This window comes from Ciona robusta, chromosome 9, assembly GCF_009617815.1.
Source record: "Ciona robusta chromosome 9, ASM961781v2".
Classification (NCBI taxonomy): domain Eukaryota; kingdom Metazoa; phylum Chordata; class Ascidiacea; order Phlebobranchia; family Cionidae; genus Ciona; species Ciona robusta.
The window spans coordinates 1,447,823-1,473,092 of NC_143243.1; the positions used below are offsets into that span (position 1 = coordinate 1,447,823).

The 25,270-nt window shown below is 36.2% G+C and overlaps 4 protein-coding genes across 9 annotated transcripts; 1 reads left to right on the top strand and 3 right to left on the bottom strand.

Moving 5' to 3' along the window:
• Window positions 1-626: 626 nt before the first annotated feature.
• On the bottom strand, window positions 627-12,249 carry LOC149730638 (uncharacterized). Of its 3 annotated transcripts, none has more exons than XM_089884707.1 (9): window positions 12,013-12,249; window positions 7,927-8,418; window positions 7,714-7,815; window positions 7,323-7,528; window positions 6,715-6,890; window positions 6,291-6,482; window positions 5,768-5,887; window positions 2,971-5,142; window positions 627-1,637 (listed from the first exon to the last, which is right to left on the bottom strand). In XM_089884707.1, exons 2-8 carry the CDS (start codon window positions 8,387-8,389, stop codon window positions 5,034-5,036), a joined length of 1,368 nt encoding a protein of 455 aa, XP_089740833.1. In that variant the 5' UTR covers window positions 8,390-8,418; window positions 12,013-12,249; the 3' UTR covers window positions 627-1,637; window positions 2,971-5,033. The 3 variants fall into 3 exon arrangements, with proteins under 3 accessions (XP_089740833.1, XP_089740832.1, XP_089740831.1); XM_089884706.1 differs by lacking the exon at window positions 12,013-12,249 and adding an exon at window positions 11,497-11,611; XM_089884705.1 differs by lacking the exon at window positions 12,013-12,249 and having other exon boundaries at window positions 7,927-11,244.
• Window positions 12,250-12,377: 128 nt separating this feature from the next.
• LOC149730639 (noelin-2-like) lies at window positions 12,378-18,636 on the bottom strand. Of its 3 annotated transcripts, none has more exons than XM_089884710.1 (8): window positions 18,328-18,633; window positions 17,593-17,718; window positions 17,136-17,268; window positions 16,621-16,842; window positions 16,227-16,372; window positions 15,878-15,997; window positions 15,345-15,500; window positions 12,378-12,521 (listed from the first exon to the last, which is right to left on the bottom strand). In XM_089884710.1, the coding sequence occupies exons 1-8, from the start codon at window positions 18,631-18,633 to the stop codon at window positions 12,519-12,521; spliced, it is 1,212 nt and encodes a 403-aa protein (XP_089740836.1). In that variant the 3' UTR covers window positions 12,378-12,518. The 3 variants fall into 3 exon arrangements, with proteins under 3 accessions (XP_089740836.1, XP_089740835.1, XP_089740834.1); XM_089884709.1 differs by lacking the exon at window positions 12,378-12,521 and adding an exon at window positions 14,109-14,425; XM_089884708.1 differs by lacking the exon at window positions 12,378-12,521 and adding an exon at window positions 14,494-14,975 and having other exon boundaries at window positions 18,328-18,636.
• Window positions 18,637-18,684: 48 nt separating this feature from the next.
• Window positions 18,685-20,712, top strand: LOC149730640 (uncharacterized). Of its 2 annotated transcripts, XM_089884715.1 has the most exons (4): window positions 18,685-18,824; window positions 19,266-19,403; window positions 19,926-20,078; window positions 20,469-20,712. In XM_089884715.1, exons 2-4 carry the CDS (start codon window positions 19,373-19,375, stop codon window positions 20,663-20,665), a joined length of 381 nt encoding a protein of 126 aa, XP_089740841.1. In that variant the 5' UTR covers window positions 18,685-18,824; window positions 19,266-19,372; the 3' UTR covers window positions 20,666-20,712. The 2 variants fall into 2 exon arrangements, with proteins under 2 accessions (XP_089740841.1, XP_089740840.1); XM_089884714.1 differs by lacking the exon at window positions 18,685-18,824 and having other exon boundaries at window positions 19,200-19,403.
• On the bottom strand, window positions 20,443-23,124 carry LOC149730641 (uncharacterized). The gene is made up of 4 exons (XM_089884713.1): window positions 23,074-23,124; window positions 22,116-22,286; window positions 21,447-21,715; window positions 20,443-21,190 (listed from the first exon to the last, which is right to left on the bottom strand). Exons 1-4 carry the CDS (start codon window positions 23,092-23,094, stop codon window positions 21,061-21,063), a joined length of 591 nt encoding a protein of 196 aa, XP_089740839.1. The 5' UTR covers window positions 23,095-23,124; the 3' UTR covers window positions 20,443-21,060.
• Window positions 23,125-25,270: the final 2,146 nt, after the last annotated feature.

The following is a 25,270-nucleotide window of genomic DNA, read 5'->3' on the forward strand; positions in this document are numbered from 1 at the left end:
ATAACGGCTGATGTGGAAAATACGGTGACGCAGCACGATTTCGCGCACTTTCAAAGTTAATTTTCGACACGAACGCCCGAGTTTTTTCAAAAAAAAATTATACAATGAGTATCAGTGAGACCTAAGGAACATTTTGAAACCAAAATTTCAGGTGGCCACCAGCTAAAGGATTACCGAAAACTAGTACACTCGAAAAATGCAAATTTTAAACAGTTATGTTATGTTCATTATTATATTTCTATAAATTTTTAAAATTTTAGGATGCTGATTTAGGTAATCCTTTCATATACCAAATTTACTTTGAAAACTAACTTACTACAGCAGTTTATCTAAAATTGGCTGTTTTTAGATAAAACCCTTATCATGAAATTACATATTGTTTGTGTATTGTATTATGTCAAAGATGTCTAACAAAAATACCATCACTCGTCTCTGAACTGACAGAGTACAAACAATGCCAACTGTCCCTGATTATTACCAGTTTCCTGATGCTTATCATACACATTTTCGAGCATATTAAACTAAAAAATGTTTTGGAATTTTAGAATTTAACATGCTTTCACTCTTCGTAGGGAAAGTCCCAATCTGCCAAGCACCATTCTATAGAAATCAAATAATCAACAAAATTTCGTCCCTTAATTTTTTTATCCTTTAACTGGCAACAAATGTGATATACGATGCAATACAAGACACATATGTAAAACGGAAACGGTATAAAACTTCAAAGGCAGATCGTCTTTACAGCGGTACGAACAAATTTTAATTATTAAAACCTGAGTCGGTGTTTAAACAAAGTTTGACTCTGCTAGTTATAGTAGGGTAGGGAATACGTTTTCAATCTATTTTCTGGTCCCATTTGATAGTAACGTAAGAAAGTTCAAGGAATTGAAAATCCGTATGACCGCGAAACACGGTCAGAATATTTAGATATTATGTGCTAAACGTGTCCCGTCTTTCCCCACCCTACTATATATTATAAATTTGCAGCGCACACAATATGCAGTAAAACAACGGAACAAATGCAACAGTAAAATGCAATATAAACAAGAAATAAGATCTTAAAATACAACGCTTTTTTTATACCTTTTAACTGGATAGTCAGGAGCAGAGTCCGTGTTAATATACGAACTCTGGACAGCAGTTATTGAGTTTAGAATTACAAATTTATTTTGCTTATCTTTTTCCTCATAAAGAATTAAAAACGATAAAAACCATGCAATAGTTAGCAAGCAATTTAAAATTGCAAGAAATTCAAAATAAATTTCCGCACTTGTGCAACTAGAGGAATACATCGAAACAGTATCAGTATTACCTGTGAAAATTAACAAGACTTCATTATTTCCCATGTTTGTTGTTACAAAATCTAGTTTATCGTTGCTACAATAGCAAGATTGTGACGTCATTTCAAATGTGACGTCACGAACAGCACTGCCACCCCGCGGCAATAAGTTTGAAAACTTTTGAACCGAATAACCGCTGGTCAACGTAGCACACTCTGATTGGTTGTGGGGTGGCACTACTTCTGTGGTTAGTCGTTCAACGTGTCGGTAGGTGGCGCTATGGATGTATCGAGCATTTCGGGCAGCAATGAAAGATGTGATGAAGAAAAACAAAGAAACTCCGAGACTAAAAAAGGCCTGAAATACAAGGTACTAGTTATAACACATTTCCTCTCGCAATTCTGCCCAATAATGACTTAAGCTATATCAAAAATCCAAGATAAAAAAGTGAAGTTTAAAAGAACATTTCACAAACATAAACACCAAAAAGTTGTTCGTAACTTCCATCAAACCAACCTTTGTCTCAAGCCCCAACCCATTTCTTTACTAATGACCCCATTTTGAGTTTTTTAAAGTTATTTATCTCTCTTGAGTCATAAGCACAGCAGGTGAAAAAATATTAAAAATGCGCCGAAAAGTTGCGATGCAGCCGATGCTTTATATAGTAGGGTGGGCAACCTTCTTTTGCACATCATATCCAAATATCCTGATCGCGTTTCTAGCAATTAGCAACGGTCTATTACTCTATTGGGTATAGTGAGGAAACACTTATATGATTCTATTAATGGTGTTTGTTAACTACTAAATGGGACGAGAAAGTAGAATAAAAAGCTGTCCCTCCATCTCCCACCCTATACATCGCATTTAACTCTTTATTTAAAAATGCAATGGGGCTTTGTTGGTACGAAGCCTATTAACCAAAACCTGTTTAGATTAACGTTTACAAACCCAATATAAAAAGCAAATTAATACAAACGCAACAAATGCCGCGGACCTTTAATAACTACAAGATTTACAATCTTGTATTAAATAAAAGATGATGTTAATATTTTCATTAAACAAGTTGTGTCTTTACCTATATACGTGGTGTCGTGTGCAAACTTTACTTCCTATTTAATTTGAATATGTTTAATTAGCCACCGCCACCAGTCACTGTGAGTTTATTTATATTGTTGCTGTTTCGTTGCCATTTCCCTTTTCTTTCTTATAATTTAATTTATTTGTTTTCGTTATGGTAATGTAAGCGATGATTACAAATTACATTTATTAAACGTTTCATATTTTTTTTCAAAGAAACTGACTTTACTATAAGCTTAAATGAACTTCAAAAGCTAATAATAAGTTACATTGGAACTCAACGGTTGAGTTCATATATATACGCACAATGCTCTACAAGCCATCTGGTTTAGGTATAATCTTGGCCAGCCATTTAGTGTTACTAAGTGACCACACTATATAGTAATATCCACGTATAGTAGGTTGGGGTAAGATGGTTGATGTTTTGATTCTCTTTTATCGTCTCATTTGGGGGTAAACAAACAATATTAACAAAATATTAGACTTTAACCGCACGATTCTAAAAGAGCGTGGTCAATTGTTCAAAACACGATTAGCAAATATGGGATATTATGCGCCAACTCTACCCATATACGCCACAGTACTATATTTTTAGTTTCCATTAATACTTTACCTTGACGTTACTTTTCCACATTTTGTTCCTTAACTAGGATCCCAATTAAAACGAATCTTTCAGCAAGTTCTTACCGTGGCATTGAAGAAAAACAAAAACTAATATCAAAGCTGTAAAATAACTTTTGTTAAACCAGTCTAAATGCATTCCGCAGCAATGTTTAACAGTCTTTATAAGTAAACTTCAAAACGCTAAACTGCAAAGCTAAATGTATAAACTAACCTTTACTTATATCAGTATAATCGGCAATGGGGTACATAAGAAAACTCTGGCCTATATCTCGTGTCCCCATGCCATGCCTCGCTACCTCATCTATATAGGTTAAATTACTTGTATACACTATCTATATTTGAACAATTCTAAGCATATTACAACAACATTAGTATGCAGTACCCTACCAATCGCTCTCGGTTTCGCTTTAATCAAACAGTGTACCACAACAAGAGTTTTTACTTCACTGTAAAATGTTTATGATGTCTCATGTTTGTGCGAGAACCTGTGTAAACATTACTGACAGGAGATATCAGTCCCATTCTATATATCAGAACAGTCAAACTAAAGAGACAGTTTGTGATATAAATTTCTTACAACGTATAGTTTCTTACAACGTATACCATACAAACTTGAACACTTTCTGTTATGTTTATTTGCGTAATACTCACATAAAATCTCTCTGTCAAATTAAAAGAACAATTTAGCGCTATATATTAATTCATACACCTGCTATATCCATTTATCGTTAGGCTATATATGGCCAATGGCCGTCTTATCAAAAGCAAAATCTCGTTTCTAAACCAACCGAGTTTGCCCTTGGTCCCTTTGTGTCTATATTTGTTTTATCGAGTCAGCAGCGGACATATATAGCTTTAACGTCTATACACGCCTTTCTGTATATCCTAAGCATAACATTTTATACTAAACACTGTACAGGTTTCATGCTAAAAACGTCACACCGTCCTGATCAATTATCATTAATTCACCGATACATCACAGATAGAAAAAAAATGACAGGAGCCATTTTACCAAGTAAACTCATTACAAGCCTATATCGCAGCGCTCAAACTTACATGGCTTCATCATCTTCCTATCTATCTGTCATGCAATATGGTCTGTAACAGCCTTTTTATTTCCGCACTTAATGCCGCTGTTCTTAGTGGTTTCAAATTACGTTGCAAACGATTCGAATGCGGCTGTCTGTTGGTTTGGTAAATAAGCAAGTATGATGAAGCGTTTATACCCGTAAACCAAACGACCAGCTATTTTCAGTCTAACAGTTAGAAAACACATGTGGCTTTTGGCTTGCCCACCAACGTTTCCACCTTTTGTCTGCCCCAATACACCAAACACGCCTTTATTTTCCGTATTATAATTTAACAATGAATACATTAGCCAGTCATGGTTCACGGATATCATAATATTAACTTTTTGTTAGCTATCCTTCATCCTGTAACGCTTATTACACTTCCTATCCTTCCTATACTGACTGTTAATGGTTTTAGTTAGTTATAAATCTAGACAGGAACTGTTTTCTGCATTACCAATGCCAGTTTGTTTTAAGCAGAAAACTCATTACAACAGAAAGAAGCGTGCTCGCAGCGTTTTAGAAGATTACTACCGAGTAATTACTTGATAAAACAACACGCCTCTTACATCGACTGTTGTAATGGCCGTTAAACGTTCGCAAAACACATAAACACCTTTTGTCAATTGGTAAACTCATCTTGGGAAAATAAAATGAAGTTATAGTACTATGGGGAAGACGGGACATATTTAGCACATGGTATTCCACATTTCCTAAACGGGTTTTTAACAATTAACAACGCTCTTTTAGAGCCGTGAGGATATGGTTATGTAATTTGTTATTTATTTCTTGTTTTCTGCCAAATGAGATGATAAAAAGAATGAAAACATGGACCATCTAAGCTCAACTTATTATATAGCATGAAATGAAACCATTACGAAAGATACTGCATGTCATTTAATGAACAATTACTTTTAAAATAGAAAAAACACATAAGGAACATAATATATATAACGGGCTTGGTAATAATATATGAAGATATTTATCGTGGTTGGCCATGCAGTGTTTTATGAACGGCCAATGTTCGAGACTGACAAAACCCTTTCCCACACTCCGTACATTTGAACGGCTTCTCTTTGGAGTGGATGTATCTAACAATATAGGAGTTTAGTTTAATAGATAATAGACAACGCGTCATATGTCGAGTTATAACGTAAGTATATATTATGTTTTCTATGTTTACTATTGATCATAATAGTTATAGCTATATAATACAAACATGATACGTTTACACATACATTGCCAAACACACTATGTATATAATTAAATGGCGAGTTACACCTCATGCTTCCAGTCTGGGGTCTTTATAACATACATATAATGCTTAGATATTACAGATTAAGGAACTAGCTAATCCTACATTGATTAATACATCTTGTTTCACACAGTTGGGGTCCTAATATGAAATACGAAATTACGGAGGTTTAATTATATGTAATTGGCAAGTTATAGTCCTGGTATAAATGCGTTCTCAGGGATCAGTTAGTTTCTACCATATAGTAGGTTGGGGTAAGATGGGACACCTTTTCTTTTCATTTTCTTTCCCCATTTCTTAGTAAACAAGTTATAATCAAAGAATTATAAAACCGTACTCTCACGATTCCCACTCGGCCTTTATTGTTAATCGTTCAAAACCGAGTCAGGATATTTGGATATTATGTTTTTAAGATGTCCCATCTTACCCCAGAGTACTATAGTTAAACCTTGGTGTTATACCTGTGGTCTCGTAGATGGTCTTGTCGTCGAAAAGCCTTTTTACAAATATCGCAAACGTAAGGTCGCTCGTCGGTATGGGTTCGTTCATGGATTAGAAGGTTGTAGCTTTTTGTGAAGTGTCTGCATGAAGATAGCAATATATACCTTAGTTTTAAAAACCTAAACACTTTATTGATCGTATAGTTTCACACCTGCAACGGTGACAACGGAGAGCTTCGAACACGTCTTATTTATGGTCTAGGCTATAGAGGCAGGCGTGCTAACTATTAATATAAATATATGTACAGTAGGGTGGGGGAAGATGGGACACCTTTTCAATCTATTTCCCCCTACAATTTGGTAGTAAACAAACGTTCAACGATTTTTTTTATAAAACTTTAACCTCACGGCTCCCATAGACCGTTGTTAATTGTTTAAAACACGACCAGGATATTTGGTTATTATGTGTCAAAGGTGTCCCATCTTCCCCCACCTTACTACATAATAAAACTAATTTGCATACAGGCCTAGTTAAATTTCTTACCTTCCACAATATTTACAAATAAATTCTCTTTTTGGTTTAAGGCCTTTACCAATTCTTCTTCCCCTCCCTCTACCGCTACCTGGTGGTAATTTATTATCAGGCTCCATAGCGCGAGCTAGCGGAAGTGGGTTCGGGAAATTGAAACCGGCTGGGTACAGATAGGGCGGCTTGAACGGGAATGGAAACGATGGTCTGTGAACAAAATAAGTTTCTTTACTATATTACAACATGCAGTTTGATTGAAGGACTAAGAATGCCATTTAAGTGAAGTAGAGCCTATTTTAAATATAGCTAAAATACACAACTAAACTTACAGCGCAAAAAATCATGGATTTCGTCAGTGAACAAAACACTTAACAGAAATTGCTTCAACCCAGTAGTCCCTTACGTTTTCTAAACTGTCAGCCAACCCGATCATACTTACGGTTTGAAATGTTGGGAATGGTCGAGACCTGGAGGCGCTTGGAGGGTTAGCAGATGACGTAATAGGTTCGCATATTGGTTTGTGACGTCATAGTTGAGTGGGTGAGATGGCATTCGTGACGTCATAAGATGGGGGTTGGTGAAAAAATTCAACGGGGGCACTCTACCGCCATCTAACTGTGGGATGAAGTTAGATTTTGAAATAAAAAATATTAATTATTTTGTCGATACTGATATTAATAAGTTATAATTTCAAAGGATTGTAACAACTTTTCCTGAATCAGGTAATAAATGAATGAATATAATTGATCCTCACGTGGCGAATCAACAACAGTTTCTATATACGCGCGGGTGTCATATTACCTAAGTTAGTGAGTGATTATTTTGTTGGACTTTGAATGTATGATGGCTGACAATTTAATTTAGACAGCAATTAAGTGGTCGCTAAATTGGAACAATTTTCGTTGAGTGTCCTACAACATGACACATACGCCAACAATAGTAGCAGTGCCAAGCTTCGAACCTTCTTGGCTAGAGACACGAGGCAGACGCGCTTGTAACAGTGCCAACTGTACGGCAAATATTAAAAACAACCATCTTCTTAATTACCATTGTTTGACGTAGAAGGGGGTTGTAACTGTTGAGTAGGTAGGGCGATGACGTCATTGCACCTTGTGACATCATAGAAGCAAACGGCCACGCGGGTGGTGAGATTGGGAAATATGGATGACGTGGTGATGACGTACTGCTTACGTCACTATCAGGATTTTCACGTGGAGAACTGTCATTGTTGAGTAACTGTTTCTTTGGGGGTGCTGAAAAAAAGTAATTATTTAAAACAAAATATTTGGAATTATTTAATGGTAAAATCCGACAATTCATATCCCCCAGTTCCTATATTCTTTGGTATATGTATATATTTCTGTGGGTGACAGAGTCGACATTTAGAGTCGTGAATATTTGGTTATAAAGTTTTGTACAATTTTGAGGTCAAACTTACAAAGCTCTGAATCCTCTGCTTTCGTTTCTGCATCAAGTGACAAAGATTGGGCAAGGAATCGAAAATTCACTTTTCCGTGATGAGGTCGCTTTGCTGGGGTTTCTATAAAAAAAAACGGTGGAAACATAACTATATGTTAGATTAGTTAGAACAATCATGCGTCGTAATTTGGAGTTATTATACATGTAAATCTGTAATTAAAATAAGTTATACTTTTTTCTTTAAGTCGGTTTGCGACGATTAATCTTTCGTGGTCTTCTGACGTTAGAGCGGTAGCGACACTCTTTCTATGATCGGCGCCATATTGCGAATCCGAACACCTCGGTTGGTTTCTGAGTTCCATTGCCGGAGTATGAGACCCAAATTCCGGCGAACAGATCGTCGGTCGGTCAATGTCAGAGTCGGGATTTTTATCATTGCTAATTATTGGTTTTATTTCATCAAGATCTTTTTGTTCCATGTTCTCAGTTAGATGGGCTTTGCTCTGTATTGTTTTACCATCCGAAATTTCCCGAAAATCTTTTCCGAAATTTACCGAAGTCCTGGGTGCATTCCATTTTTCAAAGTCTTTTCCGTGACAGTTCATCGTCCATGGTCCCAAACTAGGGACCAAACATGTCGGGAAGCTTTGTAGCTCAGGGGTTAACTTTATATTTTGTTTAGACACCATCGTCATTGTTACTATGACGGTGAGGATTTAGTTTTCTAGAGTTTGAAAAAAGTAAAATTAGTTTCTCGAGAATATAATATATACGAGATTTTTTCGGCTTTAAACCTTAATAGTTATCTTTATATATGTGAATGTAACCTTTTTAACCTCGAGTGATGGACAGGGCAAAGACAGTTTTTTATAACATCGCGTACATGTTATGTTTCATACACCTTGTGTCGGCTTTACCACGTATATGCAACTGTGCGGGTGATCATTTATTTGGTTTATTTGGTGTTTATTTAACCTATGGCTGACAATTAAGACCCATTAGTGACCACTGGATTGAGGATTTGCCGTTAAGATGCCTTGCCTAGGAATACATATGCCCACAATGATATTGCAGAGACGAGCCTTCAACCCGTAAACCCGAGCAAGTAAAAATCTTTTTCTTTAAAAAAAGACGGTTTGGATTGAACGCGGTATTAATTAAGTGAGCATCGACTCATTTAGCGTGCGTATGACAAATGCAAAGAATTGATTTTCAAACCACAAAACCCATTATGACGTAACAGCTACTGTAGTTATGTACGTTTCTAGTATCCACACAACCCTGATTTACGTTGAGAGCACGAGGGACCCGACAACGACGATCGAAATATATTTGTTGGGCGGGCAAGCCGTAAATACCGAGCAATAACCCGTCACTCGTAAACTGTTCCAGCCTCAGCCAGCCACAGGTAGCTCTTAAAAACGAGCAATGTTTACTAATCGATAAACAGAAGCAGTTTCCGAAAACCCATAAAGTTTGAAACTACCTCGTCCGCTCCTGCTACGCTCGGCACGAATGAGTTCTAGTTTTGCAGGTCTTAACCAAACTGTTGTTTTTTCCTTTTTTTTAATTTTTATGTTTAAGCGTATACGCTGTGTATTTTAATTAGCGAATTTAGTATTTATATTAGGTTGGAAAAAAATGTAAAATATAGAATTGTCGCAAAGCATATTTGCAGATTAACGATTTAACCGATTTTCTTTTACTGGTTTTCCACCCAAACTTTTGGATAAAGTTATAGAGTTATATCCAAAATTTGCAATATATTCCCGCAACGGACCGTTTGTATTTGTGAGAGCGGCTAGAATTTCATTGTGTTTAAAGATAAAAACATATAAACCAACCCTAAAGTTATAAATACGCTTTTATAACCACATCACATTATATCCTTTAAAAAAAACACGTTGCCGTAAAACAAACTTATTTAACTATCGCAGTCAGCTGGGTTGTGCTGTGGCATAAACTTGATTTAAACAGAGGGTTGTGAAGCCACCGACAATATCAGATGCGGTGGCTCGTTAGTAAAGCATCCATAAACCAGCGACTTATGGGACCGACATTTTACGATCGCTGTTGACCTGTTAACGGTTGTAACTGGCGGTTCCCATCCAACAATTAACAAACAGTGACCAAGGTTACGCAGATTTAAAAATAACACCACCGTAATATTTAAGCATAAAGTGAATGCAAGGTAAAGGGCAAATCAACAAAGTTACATAAGTGGTAACTCGTAAGTGGGCACGAGTTATATAAAACATCAAGAACACCAGTATTGTGACGACTCTCGCTTCCCCGACACGCTGGATAAATAAGTTCATTCAGCTATTCATTTATTCAATAGATTCATTTACACTATACAGTTTCCCACGATGCCGGCTTTTCAGAACTAAAATGATAAGCCGAAATTGCGCCGAGTTAAATAATGAAGTGTACGATAACGAAATAATTCAAAATGGCAGTTCATTTTATAAAGATATATTTACCGCCAATAATAATACCGTTTTAGAATCGCTTGCTAGAAATAGTTGACCACCAAAAACAAACTTTTGTAAATATTTCGTACAGATAAAACAACAAAGTTTAGATCCAAGCGTCAATAAGAGCTAAAATACAATTAAAAATATGCCTGGTGGCAACGGTATGTATTCACCAGTTTGGATCAAAACCAAAGATTGCAAAGGTTTTATTCCTTTGTATAGCGAAACTAAATAAAAATGGCCGTCAGACATTACACAAGTTTGATAACGCCTGTAAATGAAACAAGACAAGGTAATTAACAACTTACGTAATAAGACAACGAAGGAATTTGAGTTTGCGGCCATTTATTTTACATTTTGAAACAAGTAATTTTCCAAAAACTTTAGCACAGCGTATTTCCATTCTCCTAAAATAAGCATAAAATTCACTCTTGTTTTAGTGTTTAGATCACTTTTGAGTTTATATAAATGATTTGTATAAAAATAAATCCAACGCCAAACGAACGATTAGCATAAGCTAAGGTTCTATTGATTATGAGTCGACGTTTCAAAAGCATTCTATTAGTGGTCCCCATTTACCTATATAGTAACTGTTACATAGCAAGCTACGACAACTAGACCCCAGGTTAACAAAATGTTATGTATAAATGCGGATATTAACATTCACTGCTTTTTCTATATGGATGGGGTCGAGTGAGAAAGGGAAATATAGGAAAAATATGGATAATGTTCACTGCTTGTACACTTTTTTACGTTTGCATCTACTTTCTATTTATAATAATAGCGAGTCAGGAAACACGAATGATACAACAGAATAGTAAACTATTATAAACCGTATTCTTACTGTCCTTATGTATATGAGACCACTCTGGTTAGAAGCATTAAATGCAAGCCAGGATTTTTCTCCAAAATTATAAAGTTTACAGACATTTTCGATGCCTCAAACGGTTGTACTGCACTATGATATCTGCTTTGTTATATAAAAACCTGCCTTTCAATTATGTATTGACATGATATAAAAAAAAAACAAGTGGATCTTACTATTCAACATGACTTTTCAACAATATATTCTTTATCAACGCATTTAAAAATGGACAATATATTTTAAACTAAAAAACTTAAACCTATTTCCAAATTGAAAACTATGTCTGTAATAAAAAAATACACCAAATAGCTTGTGCATATAAGCTGTTAAAGAAAACGTGCCATTTATAATGATCTACAAAGCTTATTAATAAATAATAATCTAATGCATTTTATATCGCATATAGTTCTATCAAGAACTCCTAGAATATATATAGGGTCCTATTATATATATACCGAACCTGCTTTGAGCTATACCACATTATCTTGCTTATATGTTGCTGTGAACGATACAAGTGAGTTGTGTGACGGAGTCGACATAAGAGCTGCCATATGTACCCAGGAGCAAACAGAACCAGCGTCTAGAGCGGGGGTGTCCAAATATTAAAACTGTCGATTACGCGTGGCATTTTCACTTACTAAGCGCTCCACGAGAGGCGCTATGTTTTGAATAAAGGTATTTTCACGCCATAAAATGTCCCGATAAAGTATACTATAAAATATAACTCAGACCGTGATTAAAATACGCTATATACATACGTTTAACTTATAAATAAGAATAAATTAACAGCTTTCAGATTTCTTATAAACATTAAACGGTATCACGACATAGGCAACATAAAACAACAAATTTCTCAATAACAAAATGCGCAAGTTAGTATAGGAAACTATACTTAACCGATATAAGTCACATTAAACGAGGTTACTTCTACATAGCTAGGCCTAACTAAGCATAAAAGCGGGAATGTTATATTTACCTTTGCTCACTGATCGGTAAATTATTTCCAAACATTCAAATAATCTTCAAAGCTCGACTTGAGGACTTCGGAAGTGAAATTGTTGGATCGGCCGACAAGTAGGAAGTAGGCGCGGACACCGTTAGTTCAAGTGTCGATTCAATTGATTGCGCTGATAACCAATGGCCAGTAGTTTGCACAAGGGACCTATACCCACGCACGCGCCATTTTGTAAACGACGCGCTTTTAATGAGTTTAGGTCGGTTCGCAACCGAAGCCGCTCCGTGTGGTTATTGGACAGATTCGGCTTGTTGTTGTTTGGCAAGCTTTTGTTGTTGTTGTTATACAACAGACATACACGATATTTTCCCATCTCATGCCCATCGTTTAAATGTAAGATGGGTTTCTTCCTTATATACCAAATGTACAGATGGCGCTATATTTCAATAAACCTCATGCTCCCTGCCGAGTTATAACATGGGTGTCTTCTTATACACGATAGACACATGGTGTATCTATATACATGATCACTGCGAAATAAAACATGATGCAGGTGTTTTATACAGCAAACAGCAGGCGTATTTATAAACCTTATATCGTTGCAATTGCCGACGATGTATAATTGGACAATCTCACTTTTTATAGTTGAATTTCATATGCAAATGCATTGTGAGTCCGAAATGTGACAGAATTTTAAATTTTGAAAAGATTTAACGGAGCAATTACGACCACAATTACCTTTCAATTAAATATAGAACCAGTTGCTGCTGCGTATCGGTTTGCACAAAACGCTTATTCGCGTCTGTAAGTTGTTTGTTCCCGCCGACCGAAATACGTGAGACAGACAATGCATTGAAATATTGATTCAAGGCTGGCCGGGGTTCGAACAGGAGCTCCGGATGTAACCACGCCCACAATTTTGATTGACAGGCCAGATTTAAAAGGTTATGTTTACCCGCGGCATGTAGGCTGGAGGTTCAATAATACGTTCCCAATATGTCCCAGCTTTTGTGGCAGAGCCAACGTCACCCAATCCGCCGTTAATTAGTTCCTCATACCCAAGCTGCCAGTTTGACCAACAAAAGCGATCGTTATTTAAATATTAGCACACTCGGAAGATTCACAAAACGGAGTTGCAACCGTTAAGCGCCGCTCCGGAGATGTCAATTGCCATAAAATGTTTGTTTTCCCGATTTAATTAACTCGACATTGCTTACCGACCCACCACCCCGACTTAAACAAGTCCTTACAGGATTTGCACGAGCGGCACGTCGCTCCCAACACAATGAACGAGAGTAAATCACCGTATTTCACCTCGAGGTTAACGACCTTATCGATATACCCTTCAATGCTCATCTTGAGACAGACGTTTTGACATTCATGTCATCCAATCTAACAGACCCGTTGTTTAAACGTCATCATAACCCTCTTGATATTTCCTTTGCTATTATGCCGACGACCGATCCCGCTTTTGTGTTTGTCGAACCAACATTGATTCACGGGAGCGACTATCACCGGATATGTCGCGTCACAAATGGCATTGTTACGTTGAGTACGCAGCAATTTACTGCAGTTTACGTCATGCAAGTTTTTAACCAAAAAAAAACAGAAAAACACACTTTAAACTTTTGATATAAATTTTCCCTAATCCGACCGTTTTTTCTACATTTTTATAAACAAACTAAATCGTCACGTTTACTGGTCACTTATTTGACCTGTGACGTGGCTGTTATTGGCCGGGCTATCACACAGGTGCGCAAACTAAGCACTACCGGTAAATGTGCGCATAATGTGCTTCAAATAGGGCGCATACATTACTTTCTTTTCGCAGCCCGCAAGCAAATACTTGATTATGCGATAAAATCGGGTTGAGCAAAATTAAAAAAATGATTATATTCCTACGCGATTTTAATAGCGCGCAGTAACACCCATTTTTGGGATTTACATGCTGCGAAATACAATTAAATATTCATTTTAAAATGGGCACAAAAATATGCTACAAATAAACGGAATGTCTAAATCCTTCATGTGGTATTTAACTTCATCCTAGTTTGTTCTAAACATTTCGAAATTATAAGACCCTCATGACGAATCGTGCTACCAATCTTTCATCACTATTAAATGTCGCATTGAATACGCCGAGGATAATTTGAGTAAACGCATGTTTTGTTTCATACAGAACACTAAATTACGCGTTGTTTGTGTGCGAATATTTTTCACACTATTTGTGTAACATTTGAGACAATCAATAAAAAAACAACTAAATTAAAGCAATTTTCGTTTACTGTCTCGCCATGGGGCACATACATCGAAAATGATGGCAGGGCATGGGGCTCTATACTTACTGTGCGGACCCGGATGCTTTGGTAAAGAAGCGAGCGCTCTATAATAGCATTGCCAGATGAGCGTCGGGCAGATATACCTTTCAGCGTCTCTGCAGTATACAACCGATAACAATGTGTCGTTATGCTTGTTGTCGTGATAAGAAAACCAAGGAAAATGTAAAATAGGAATTCTTTATTTTAACTTTTATAACAAAAATAAACAACTGCACGCATTATAACGATTAAACTACGTAACCGAAGAACGAACTGGACAAAACCTTCACATACGCTTTAGTCCGGGACATTCATAATATAGTCGTGAGCATGCAACAGTTTTTAAAACATAACAAAAAGGATATGTTATAGTTTTTTTTAACACGCTTGTAGCAAAAAAAGTTTTACGCAACGTCATATAACGGCTCCAGCAAATTTATAAAAAAGATTTTTCCAAAAATTGATCATAAACATCCCAGCGCCCACGACGCAGGGCATTTCGCATGACGTATCGTATTACCAAACGTATGACGTATTACGCAACAATTTACGTCAAAACGTCACATTGTAGTTAACCAGATAACCCTGATCCCACGCATATAGTTGTTTATCGCTAGGATTGTATGCCAACATTGTGTTCCATTCATAATTGTTCCAAAACGGAATCTAAAACAACATGGTATGCGTATAATGGATGAGCACGTATTACGACGAACTAGATGGGCACGTTTAATTACAAATTGTGCTTTTTTACGTAATCTCAGTAGGAGGGTGTTTTATTTTAGAGCATTTTTAGGGAAATAGTTCAAGCGAAAAAAACTCATTTTTAACGCCGAATATTTTACCGCCTTTATTAGCGTATAGACATTAACGAACATAAGCTCGACTTGAATGTATTTCAACATCACATTGTGACTTTATTCACCACTTTGTAGCAATTCGGCTACAAATCGAATGTGGCGTGATGTCGCCCTAAAACTCTTGAGAAATATACTGGTCTAAATACATCATATTATTAGTTTCTAGTTTGCTTACGTCAATATGTTTGTAGATTTTTGTGTTTGTGTCGTAATAATAACCCAGACTTGTCACTTTTTCGTCATATTTCTTCAACACGTACAACACCCCACATTGCATAAATGCATTGCCTGACCACTGCTTTCGCCAATTAGTTTGCCAAGTGCTTAGAACCTATAATGTATTTAGGTTATTATTATAGAGAATAAATAATATGTAACACGACCTCTGCCTAAACTTTGTTTGAGCAATTGATCTTTAAACAGATGCTGCTACCATTATAATGTGGTAAGCGCCCTATTGCCAGGTCAGAGGTTACTGGTGCCAAGCTTGACCCATCTACACTAGTTGGTGTATGGGTCTTTTGGTAAAAATAATCCCCCACAAAGTTACATACGTTTTAACTCGTAAGCGGGCACGAGGTGTATCGAACAGAACACCAGTGTTATAACGACTCTAATTGCTCAGTCACGCCAGGATAAATAAGTTACATACATTTATACCTACTTACAAATTAAACATTGTTCTAAATAATATTGTTCCATATTTACCTCAAGGCTTTCTGGATCTAACTTGCTAATAACAATGTCCATGGCATTTTCCATTGTTGCGTAAATAATCCACAATCCAGATTCGTCGATGGCGAAGTCGAAGTCAGTCGAACCTGACCACTGTAAAGGTAGTTTTTTTATAAGAAAATGATTTTTTTCTGTTCCAATATGGCGGCGGTGTTGTCTCCTAACACGAATGTATAGCCGTGTAAAGCGGTGTCAGAAATACAACGCGGTAATTCGTAAGCGGATACAATAAGACACCCCGTGATATAAGGACTGTCGTTTTTCCGCCACGCGAGAATAAATATCTTACATTTTTCATTCAATTATAACATAATTTATTTACCTGGTAAGGGGCTGTGTTTCCGAAACATGCGCCTCCTAGCGATTTCTCCACCACCACATCCCTTGTAAGGAAGTTGTATCGAACCATGACACTACTATTACGTTTGTTGTAATATAATGAACCATTGTACACCACGTGACCGGTGCCTGGAAGACAAAATGAGTGTTATCTAAAACTGAATTCATTTATTTTAACTGGGATATTATTACAAAAGACATGTAGAAGAAAAAAGGTAATCTACACAGAAGTTACTTCATTAGAAACAAAAAGACAAATATGCGCATTTATATATACGTATACACAAAAGTTATAGATTTTCGTTTTTTAGCCCAAAGAGACAAAAAACAAAAAGAAGTTAGATGTAAACCCAACATAAATGCATACTGCCACCTACCGGCCCATTCGTATGGAAGATCATACGTCGTACGTGGTCGCTTGTGCGCCATGTCACGAATGGTCGCATATTCCTCAACTTTGTTGTTTTCATAGAAATGTGGAAGAACCCATATTGTCCCGTCTACTTCATTAGAGATTGGATCTCGCATCCAAGCACCAAAGATCTTTTTACCTTTGGCTCGAACGACTGGTTTACTGATCGCTTTTAAGCTTTCGCAATCTGAAAGAAATGAATGCACCAATATAACTTCTAATATTCTCACGAGCCCGGGCAACCTCAGTCATTATAAGAAGGGTGGTGTGTTTCAAACATTTCCCGCTTACCGGTTACTACTTTTATGTGACCACTAGGTTGGAGAAATGACAGATAAGTAACTTGCCCAAAAAACAATTATACCCCAATAATAGTGACATCAAGCATTTAACCCGGGTATACAATGCGGGGACCTACAACCACTGTCTGTCACCGATAAAATTCATAAACTTTTGCGTCATGTACTCTATACAACTTACGTTTCTGTGACGTTATATCATCCGTCCCACTTTTAAGAGCTTGTGGCAGCAAGTATGTGCTGCTGTCGTCCTGGATGGTGAACTCAACATTGCGGGATGCGGAAGATGCTTCCCGGATCAAACGTTGCTTTAACTGCACGTACAAGGGCAAAACATTAATTTATTTATCACAGTAAAGAGATTTGGTAAATTCTAATAAATAGACTTTATTTATCCTTGCTTTGACCCACAATTTGAGGAGACCACTATCTTGGAGCAATTGCTGTTAAATGGCTTGCTCAAGGTCATATATACGCCCCGCAATACTAGCAATAACTCACCCAATTACGCATTTACCAACCACAATGGTAGCACCGTCGAGATTCGAACCCGTATTCTCCTGGCCATCGACAATCCTTTTACCACGACGCCAGACTTTAAGTATATACACCGTAATTATAACAGTAATGTAACCAACCTTATAGTTCGACAACTGCACAACAATAGTTCTCCCCCCTCCTTTCATGCGGGTCCCAATCCTATTTGCTTTGTCGATATTATCAGGTGTAATGTGAACGTTGATATATTCCGCTAACTCAACAATCTGTAAAGGTTTTCGTTTATTTCTTCTTCTTTTTTTAAGGAGTACAATTATGATTATTGTTCTCATTAATATTCTCTTGTGGTCGGGTAACTCTAACACATAGGTACCCTATGTTCATACATTACCGCATATGTAACTTAACACAGAGGTACCAAGTGTTCATACACTTTTTTATTCGCTTACGTTCCGGGTATGTAACTTCATGGGTGGCTGTTTTTTTACATTTTTGAATACACCTGACTGTGTTAGCTAAATAATTTTTAAAATACATGGACTACAGCTTTATGTTACGTAGTGATTTTGTTGTCGCATATTGGTGATGCACAGTTGTAGTATAGTAGGGTGGGGGAGACGGGACACCTTTAGCACTTAATAACAAAATGTCCAGATCGTGTTTTTAACATTTAATAACAGTCTATGCGAGTCGTGAGGATACGGTTTTACAATTCCTTGAATGTTATTTGTTTACTACCAAATGGGACGAGAAAATAGAAGGAAAAGGTGTCCCATTTTCCCCTGCCTCACTGTATATGCTTGTACCTTAGTGAAAATATGCAAACTTGTATTCTGCACAACTGTAAATACAAACAACACATTCACACAATTCACCTTTTCCTCCAAGTTTTCTCCCGTTTTCTCCGGAACTCCTTTAATTCTGACGTAATTCCTTCTCGAAGTTTCTGTGAGGTCTTTAATGGAGGCAAAATTTTCCTTCAACCTCGTGTCCGCAATATCTCTGGTCACCGAAACATTGTTGAACGCTGTCAACAAATATATGCTGTTCTCTTCAACTCTCCTTAACGCGGAGTCCGCTCGTATGTTTAACTGCTTCAATCTAAACTGCTTGTGCGCAAAATGAGTGAGTTGCATTAAACTCAATACAACTAATGTGACTGCGAAACCCTTACGCCGCATTTCAGTACAAACGGCTGCAGCAGAAGAAACGTAAAATGCTTGTAATCATTATCAACGAACGCCGCGCAATAAATGCCCCAGGGTTTATAAGAGTAAAGTGCTTAAAATACGATACGGTTGTAGTTTCAAAGATTTAAAGCTAAAGAGTTCAGGTTCGAAACCAGCCTTAGTAGGAATAGTTTGGAATCGAGGTAGGCTATCTATCAAATTAATAGGCAGTAATTGAATATATGTTGTAAGTAGATGAATTGAACCCGTACAAAATCTGCAAATGTATAGTAAGGTGGGGGAAGATGGGACATATGTTTATTCTCTTTTCTTGTCTTATTTAGTAGAAAACAAAGAAAGTTCATCAAATTATAAAGCTATGTCTCCACGACTCCCATAAACCGTTGTTAATTGTTTAAAACACGATCAGAATATTTAAACATTATGTGATAAAGGTGTCCCATCTTCCCCCACCTTATTATATTAAATATAGCCGTAGTGCTAAACCTAACATTAAGTATAGATTGCGATTTTCTATTTATTTACAATTATGTTGAAACTGTAAACCTATAATTCACATTTGGTGTTATAGTTAACGTTGAGTCGTTAAGTTTAAATATATTTTGAACTTTACAACTCTTTAGAATATTCTCGCAAAGCTAGTTTCTTGGTTAGCGGCAATACAGCCGGGGGCGTATATACATTATACCGCTGCGTCGTTTGAGGCTTGTATTGAACTGGTTGCTTCATTATGCGAGGTGCATGGCTGGCGTTTATTGCAGGTAAAAATATATAGAGTTACTATATACGGTGAAAGATTGTATTTTAATAAATGTTATCTGGCTTTTTTTGCTGTTAACTTTATACGTATAGGAAATGTTTATTTAAAAGGTGTGATTACAGTCGTTAGTGTAACACAAATTATATAATATTTAGTGGGTTGAAGTAAGACGGTCCGTGGTTTTTCTTTTTTATCCCCCCATGTTATAGTAAGCAAAGAATATTTAAAGAGCTATATAACCGTATCCTCACGACTATTGTTTGTTCAAAACACGATTACGGGATATGGGATATAAGGGTTATAGTAGGGTGGGGAAGATGGGACACTTTTAGCACATGATATCCAAATATCCGCCTGATCGGGTTTTAAACAATTTACAACGGTCCATGGGAGTCGTAAGAATACAGTTTTTATAAATTTTTTAATGTTCTTGGTTTACTATCAAATAAGACGAAAAAATAGAATGAAAAAGTGTCCCATCTTGTACCAACCTACTATATTTCAATAACGACTTTATTTCCAGGGTTGCTGAACCTGAGTGCAACTATTGCCTACCGAGATGCGTTTTATTGCAGACCAAGTGACCTAGGCATATGTGCTTCCAGGGAGCTTGAGATACGAAAACAACATTGTGTAGCAAACAATGCAACGAATCCATGCCATACTATTAGCTCAAGTAGGTTACGAGCCGTTAAATGTACTTACAGGCAACAACTATTTACTTTTAAGTGCTTGTTCGTGTAAACCAATTTTTGGGTCTTGCATGAGATTAAACTATTTCTTGGGTCTTGCATGAGATTAAACTATTTCTTGGGTCTCGAATAAAATTCGATCTGATCTTTTATACATGCGTAGTAGCCTTGCGGCGATAACACCAAAACTCGTGTCTGCTTCCGAGTTATCACATATGTAACTTTGTAAGTGATTGTTGTTTGGATTAGTAATACTTACAACCAACCCATAAGTGACCGTTGGTTTGGAGAAATTATCGTTATCTTAGTCGCCCTTTGATTATCGAGTCCTATATATACATACCCATATTTTGTAACTCTTTTTATTTCTTCAGTTACATTGCACGACGCCGGGAAATACACGCATCTAAAGCACTGCGGTGTAACGATAAGCATTTGTCAAAAAGTGCAATTAAAAGCTGGGAAGTATTTATTGTGTCGCAGTGAATGTAACAAAGCTGTAAAAAATGGAAAATATTCTGTTTTCAATTTTATTTTGTTGTTTGTCGTAACGTTTGTGTTATATTTATAAATTCTTAAGTTTCTGGTTTGATACATAAAAATAAAGCATTACAACTATTTGTTTAATTAAGTTTACATGGAAGGTTTAATGTAGCCAAACTGAGAAGTTTTATCTTCAATAAAAAAGCAGGTCTTAAATCCGGGCACACAAGAGAAATTAAAAGATATGCACCAATACTGCTTTCATAATACTTGAAAATCTCGCCATCTAAACCAATTTAAAATAAATGGCAATCCAAAATCACATAACACAATAAAATGATCACATTTGTATAGAACTACACTACTACAAACACTTGGCAGTTTGTGAAACAACAAAAGTATACAAACTAGATCATGATAAAAAAAACATCATTTTTCCGCGCATGGATCAATAAGTTATTAAATATTTTTTCAATAAGAAGTTTATTTTCCCACCAACCCATACTGGTATCTACATGGTTGTCGTGTCCTCCGATCCAACACTAAGTATCTACAGTATTGTGGATCCCACACACTCTCACAGTCACTATGAACACTAGCAGGGTAACCATACCTGTAATATGGATGGACTTGTTAAAGTTATGTGCCATCCAAAAAAAATTTACGCTAACAAAGTTACATCTGTGGTAACTCATAAGTGGGCACGAAGTGTATGAAACAAAACAACTGTGTTATAAAAACTGTGTTGCTGAGCCACTCATGGATAAATTTTCATACATTGTACCATATACAGATAGTTCAAGTTGCCATGTATATATTATACCAAACTATAAATTAGAGAACAAAACTAATCACAATATTATACTTACAAGGAACAGCAACCTTTTCCAAGTATTTCTAAAACATAGTTGATCTGACGTAGCAAAGGGTAGAATGTGGTCCCAGTGATTGGGTTTGGGACCGGATCAGGTAAAACAGGGCATGCGATGTGTAACGATTCATTGCGGGTGACTATGACTTCTCTCGGAGCATTTCGGAATCTTGCTTGTAACATGCTAAGCAATGTGGATTTCCTTATTGAGGGAAAGTACCAGTTGGTGATTTCTGATGTCCTGTTCTCTATCTCCAAACAAGATTTCTGTGAATTTATAAATAGTTTCTGTAAACTTGTAAAGCATATTATAAATGGAAAAAACTTATCTTATTCACTTTGCTATTATCTGGGTTTAACCTGGTTGCCCGAAAATAAAGGTTTTCTTTCTTACAATATTTATTAGGTAAGCTATTTCTAATTCCGGGCTAATTTTTATTGGTTTTAACGTAGCCTAAATATCGATATGTCGATATTAATAAAGAACACAAAATAATTCAATAGTAAATTACCACTTGTCAGTAAAAATATATTTGCTAGAACAGCAAGATATACCACTTTCATAAACTATATATTTACAACTTACATAGGCCTTTAATAAGCTTACAGACTAATTCTTTATAATAATCATTAATTACAACACAAAATAACTGAATGTTAAAATTACCACTTGGATTTTTCGTTTCCAACAATAGCAACGATAGCAATCACTAGTTGTCCATGAGTCACCCTCCATATATGTTATGTTTGTGTGGGCGTCTTGGCAGTATTCTGCAGCGTAACAATCACCATTTCCATTAGGTGTCAGTAGACCCAGGATCAAAGCAGCAGAAATAAGCTGTAAATAGAAATCATGTATTATACTATTAAAGAAACATAATAAACGACCATGTCATATTAATTTTAGTTATAACCATATGTTAAAAAATACATTATATGAACTTAAAAAGCCTTGATATAAAGAGACATCATAACACAGATCAAAAAAGATATGGTCAGAAATTGTCACCCTTTATGTGTTACCCATTATTAAAAGACTGAAAATTTCGTCCGGCGCCGTGGTGTAGTGGTTAGCGCGCCTGCCTGTAACCCAGAGGCAATGGGTTCAAGGCTCGACGCTGCTACCATTGTGGGCGTATGTGTCCTTGGGCAAGACACTTAACGGCAATTGCTCCAACCCAGTGGTCACAAATGGGTTGTCTAAATTATCAGCCATACATAAAAAAGAAAAAATCCCCCCAAAAAATAATTACCCACAAAGTAACATACATAGTAACTCGTAAGCTGGCACGAGGTGTTAAACCCGTGTGATAACGACTGTCGTTTTCCGGCCACACGAGGATAAAGTAAGTTACATTCATTCATTCATTCATTCATTCAAAAGCAGAATATAGTTCAAAAAACACTCTTGTAGATTATTATTCTACTTGAGTGAGGTCAAGACAATCTTGACATGATAAAATACTCTTACAGCCTATTATTCTATTGAAGTGAGGGCATATCAAGACAATCTTTGCCAGAATTAGCCCATTACTTTTAAGTTTGTGATATGTCAGGCCAGGATACAATGTGATGTTTAATTCTAGCTTTATGAATTAAAAGCCAATATATATTTAAAAACTTACCAAATAATTTAAAATAAACATTGTGAACGAAGGTTGAAAATATACTTTCAACTTATCAATAATACTAAAACATAAGTTTATTTTTAATATTAGAATATACACTGTCTCATATTTAAGTTACACATATTACAAAACTCTTCTAACTCTCAACCTGCTTGCGAGTTACTAAACTTTATTTAAGAATTTAAACCTTTACTTTTATTCAAGCTGAAATGAAGGTAATTTCGAATAACTGAACATCTAAGCTAAAGTACTTGTATTTATATCATTAGGAAGATTTACAAGATTGCGCAATCTTTCAAGCTAATCTGCCTCGTTCAAGGAAATACCTCAACTTTAATCCCGTGTCCATGACGGTTAGGATGTGTCGAGTGTAATTAAGAGACTGATATGGAGTGCAAAAGTTTGTCTGTCTCTGCACTAATTGAATAATTTCATGCATTGTGACTTAGATTGCCATGTATGTAAAGTGGCCTGTCGAAACACCCACGAAAGAAATGTTTAATCTCAAATTACAGCATCGTTTAGTTTTACTACACGGAACATGATTTTCACGAGATACTCAAGTTAATTGGGTATGAGTCATATTGTGATGTCATAATAAAACCGTGTCATATTTTCTTTGTCAGCTTAATTGTATACACAAAGTGTGTCAGTCACGGAACGACACAAGAATTTAATCTTTAAATTTGTACAAATTATAACAACTTTTATTAATGCTATGCTACTGTTACACTGTAGGTAATAAATTCTTAGCCTGACACAAAAATGAATAGGTGAACCTGCAAGCTGTAATTATTGTATGCTATGGATATATATATGCCTATTTTTACAGTTTAATTTTTATTTAAATTTGTTAAAACGTTTATAAAAAGTATTTTGTATACCTGTGTTTTATCAAACCAGAGGCCTTGGGCTCAATGGAGCAATCTTGGGGATCTGGAAAAGTAATGAAAAATGTCGTTTTACAGGAATAATTAAAAAATTCATAAAAAAAAAGAGTAATATCACATACATATAAATACGTTAAACAAAAAAGATCAGGCAAAAATGAACTTTTCATAACTTTAAACAAAATGAAACACAAAGCAGTAATAAATGAATGTAACATAATTTGTAAAAAAAACATATTTTCTCGGGTGTGACCGATTCATGACCACTTACGTGAATTCTGGAGTACTTCATCTTTATATACAGGACTATATACACCATTTGTTCACATCATGTAGCACTGGACAGTAACGCACATTCAAACCTATAAGCCTGAAATATATTCGCCGCACTGTGGCGCAAAAGATCTAAAACGACAATACTGGTATTTTTAGTCGCAACCAGCATAGTTTTGGATTCCTCATAAAACAGGTTTTTTTAGCCTTTGGGAACCAGATTTCCGCGACAACGGTCTTCGTTTTAAAGTTAAACGGTATAACGGAACACTTGTTTTACTGTCGTTGCTGCACAACGCAAGGATAAATATTTACATTGGGTGTTGATACTCGGCCTACTAGAGATATCTATCTTTAGTAGGCCGTGGTAGATAGTAACCTACGGTGACTCGGCGATTGTATCGAACCTAAGGATGCCAGGTTCAATACTCGATATTAATCAGAGTCGTATAAACACCTAGTATGGCGTTCGGCAAGATACCGAACTTCAACCCGGTAGTCAGTAAAAATGGGTTACATCACCCTGAAGAGGTAGTAGGCCAACACTGGCCTGAATTTCAGGTCCCATGGCATGCCACGCTGTAGGACGTCACCCATGTAGAGTCGAATACGTTAATTTGTTCAATGGCTGAATAGGAACACAAACGAAGCACAAAACGTTACACTACGCAATAACTTGTTTGTATTTCTATAATGACGAAATAACACCGATCGTAGTCGCTTTTAGCGAACACAAATTGTAAAAATTCTTATTGCAACGTAAACTGTTAGTTTGTAATTCCAAATCACAGCAAAAAGTAACTGATGCTTATATCGGGTTTAGTGACGTCACTAGAGGAACAAATTTAACAAGGGGCGGGCTATTGTTTTCCGCTACGGAATATTTTTCATGGCGGACCGTTAGCAGTTACTTAGATTGTAAAATAGGTTGATTTAAAACACTTTTCCAAACTGAATATAAATTTCGTTGGCCAGGAATTACCCACCCCACAGCTAAAGGCGATATTTTGGAATAAACAGTTATAACACAC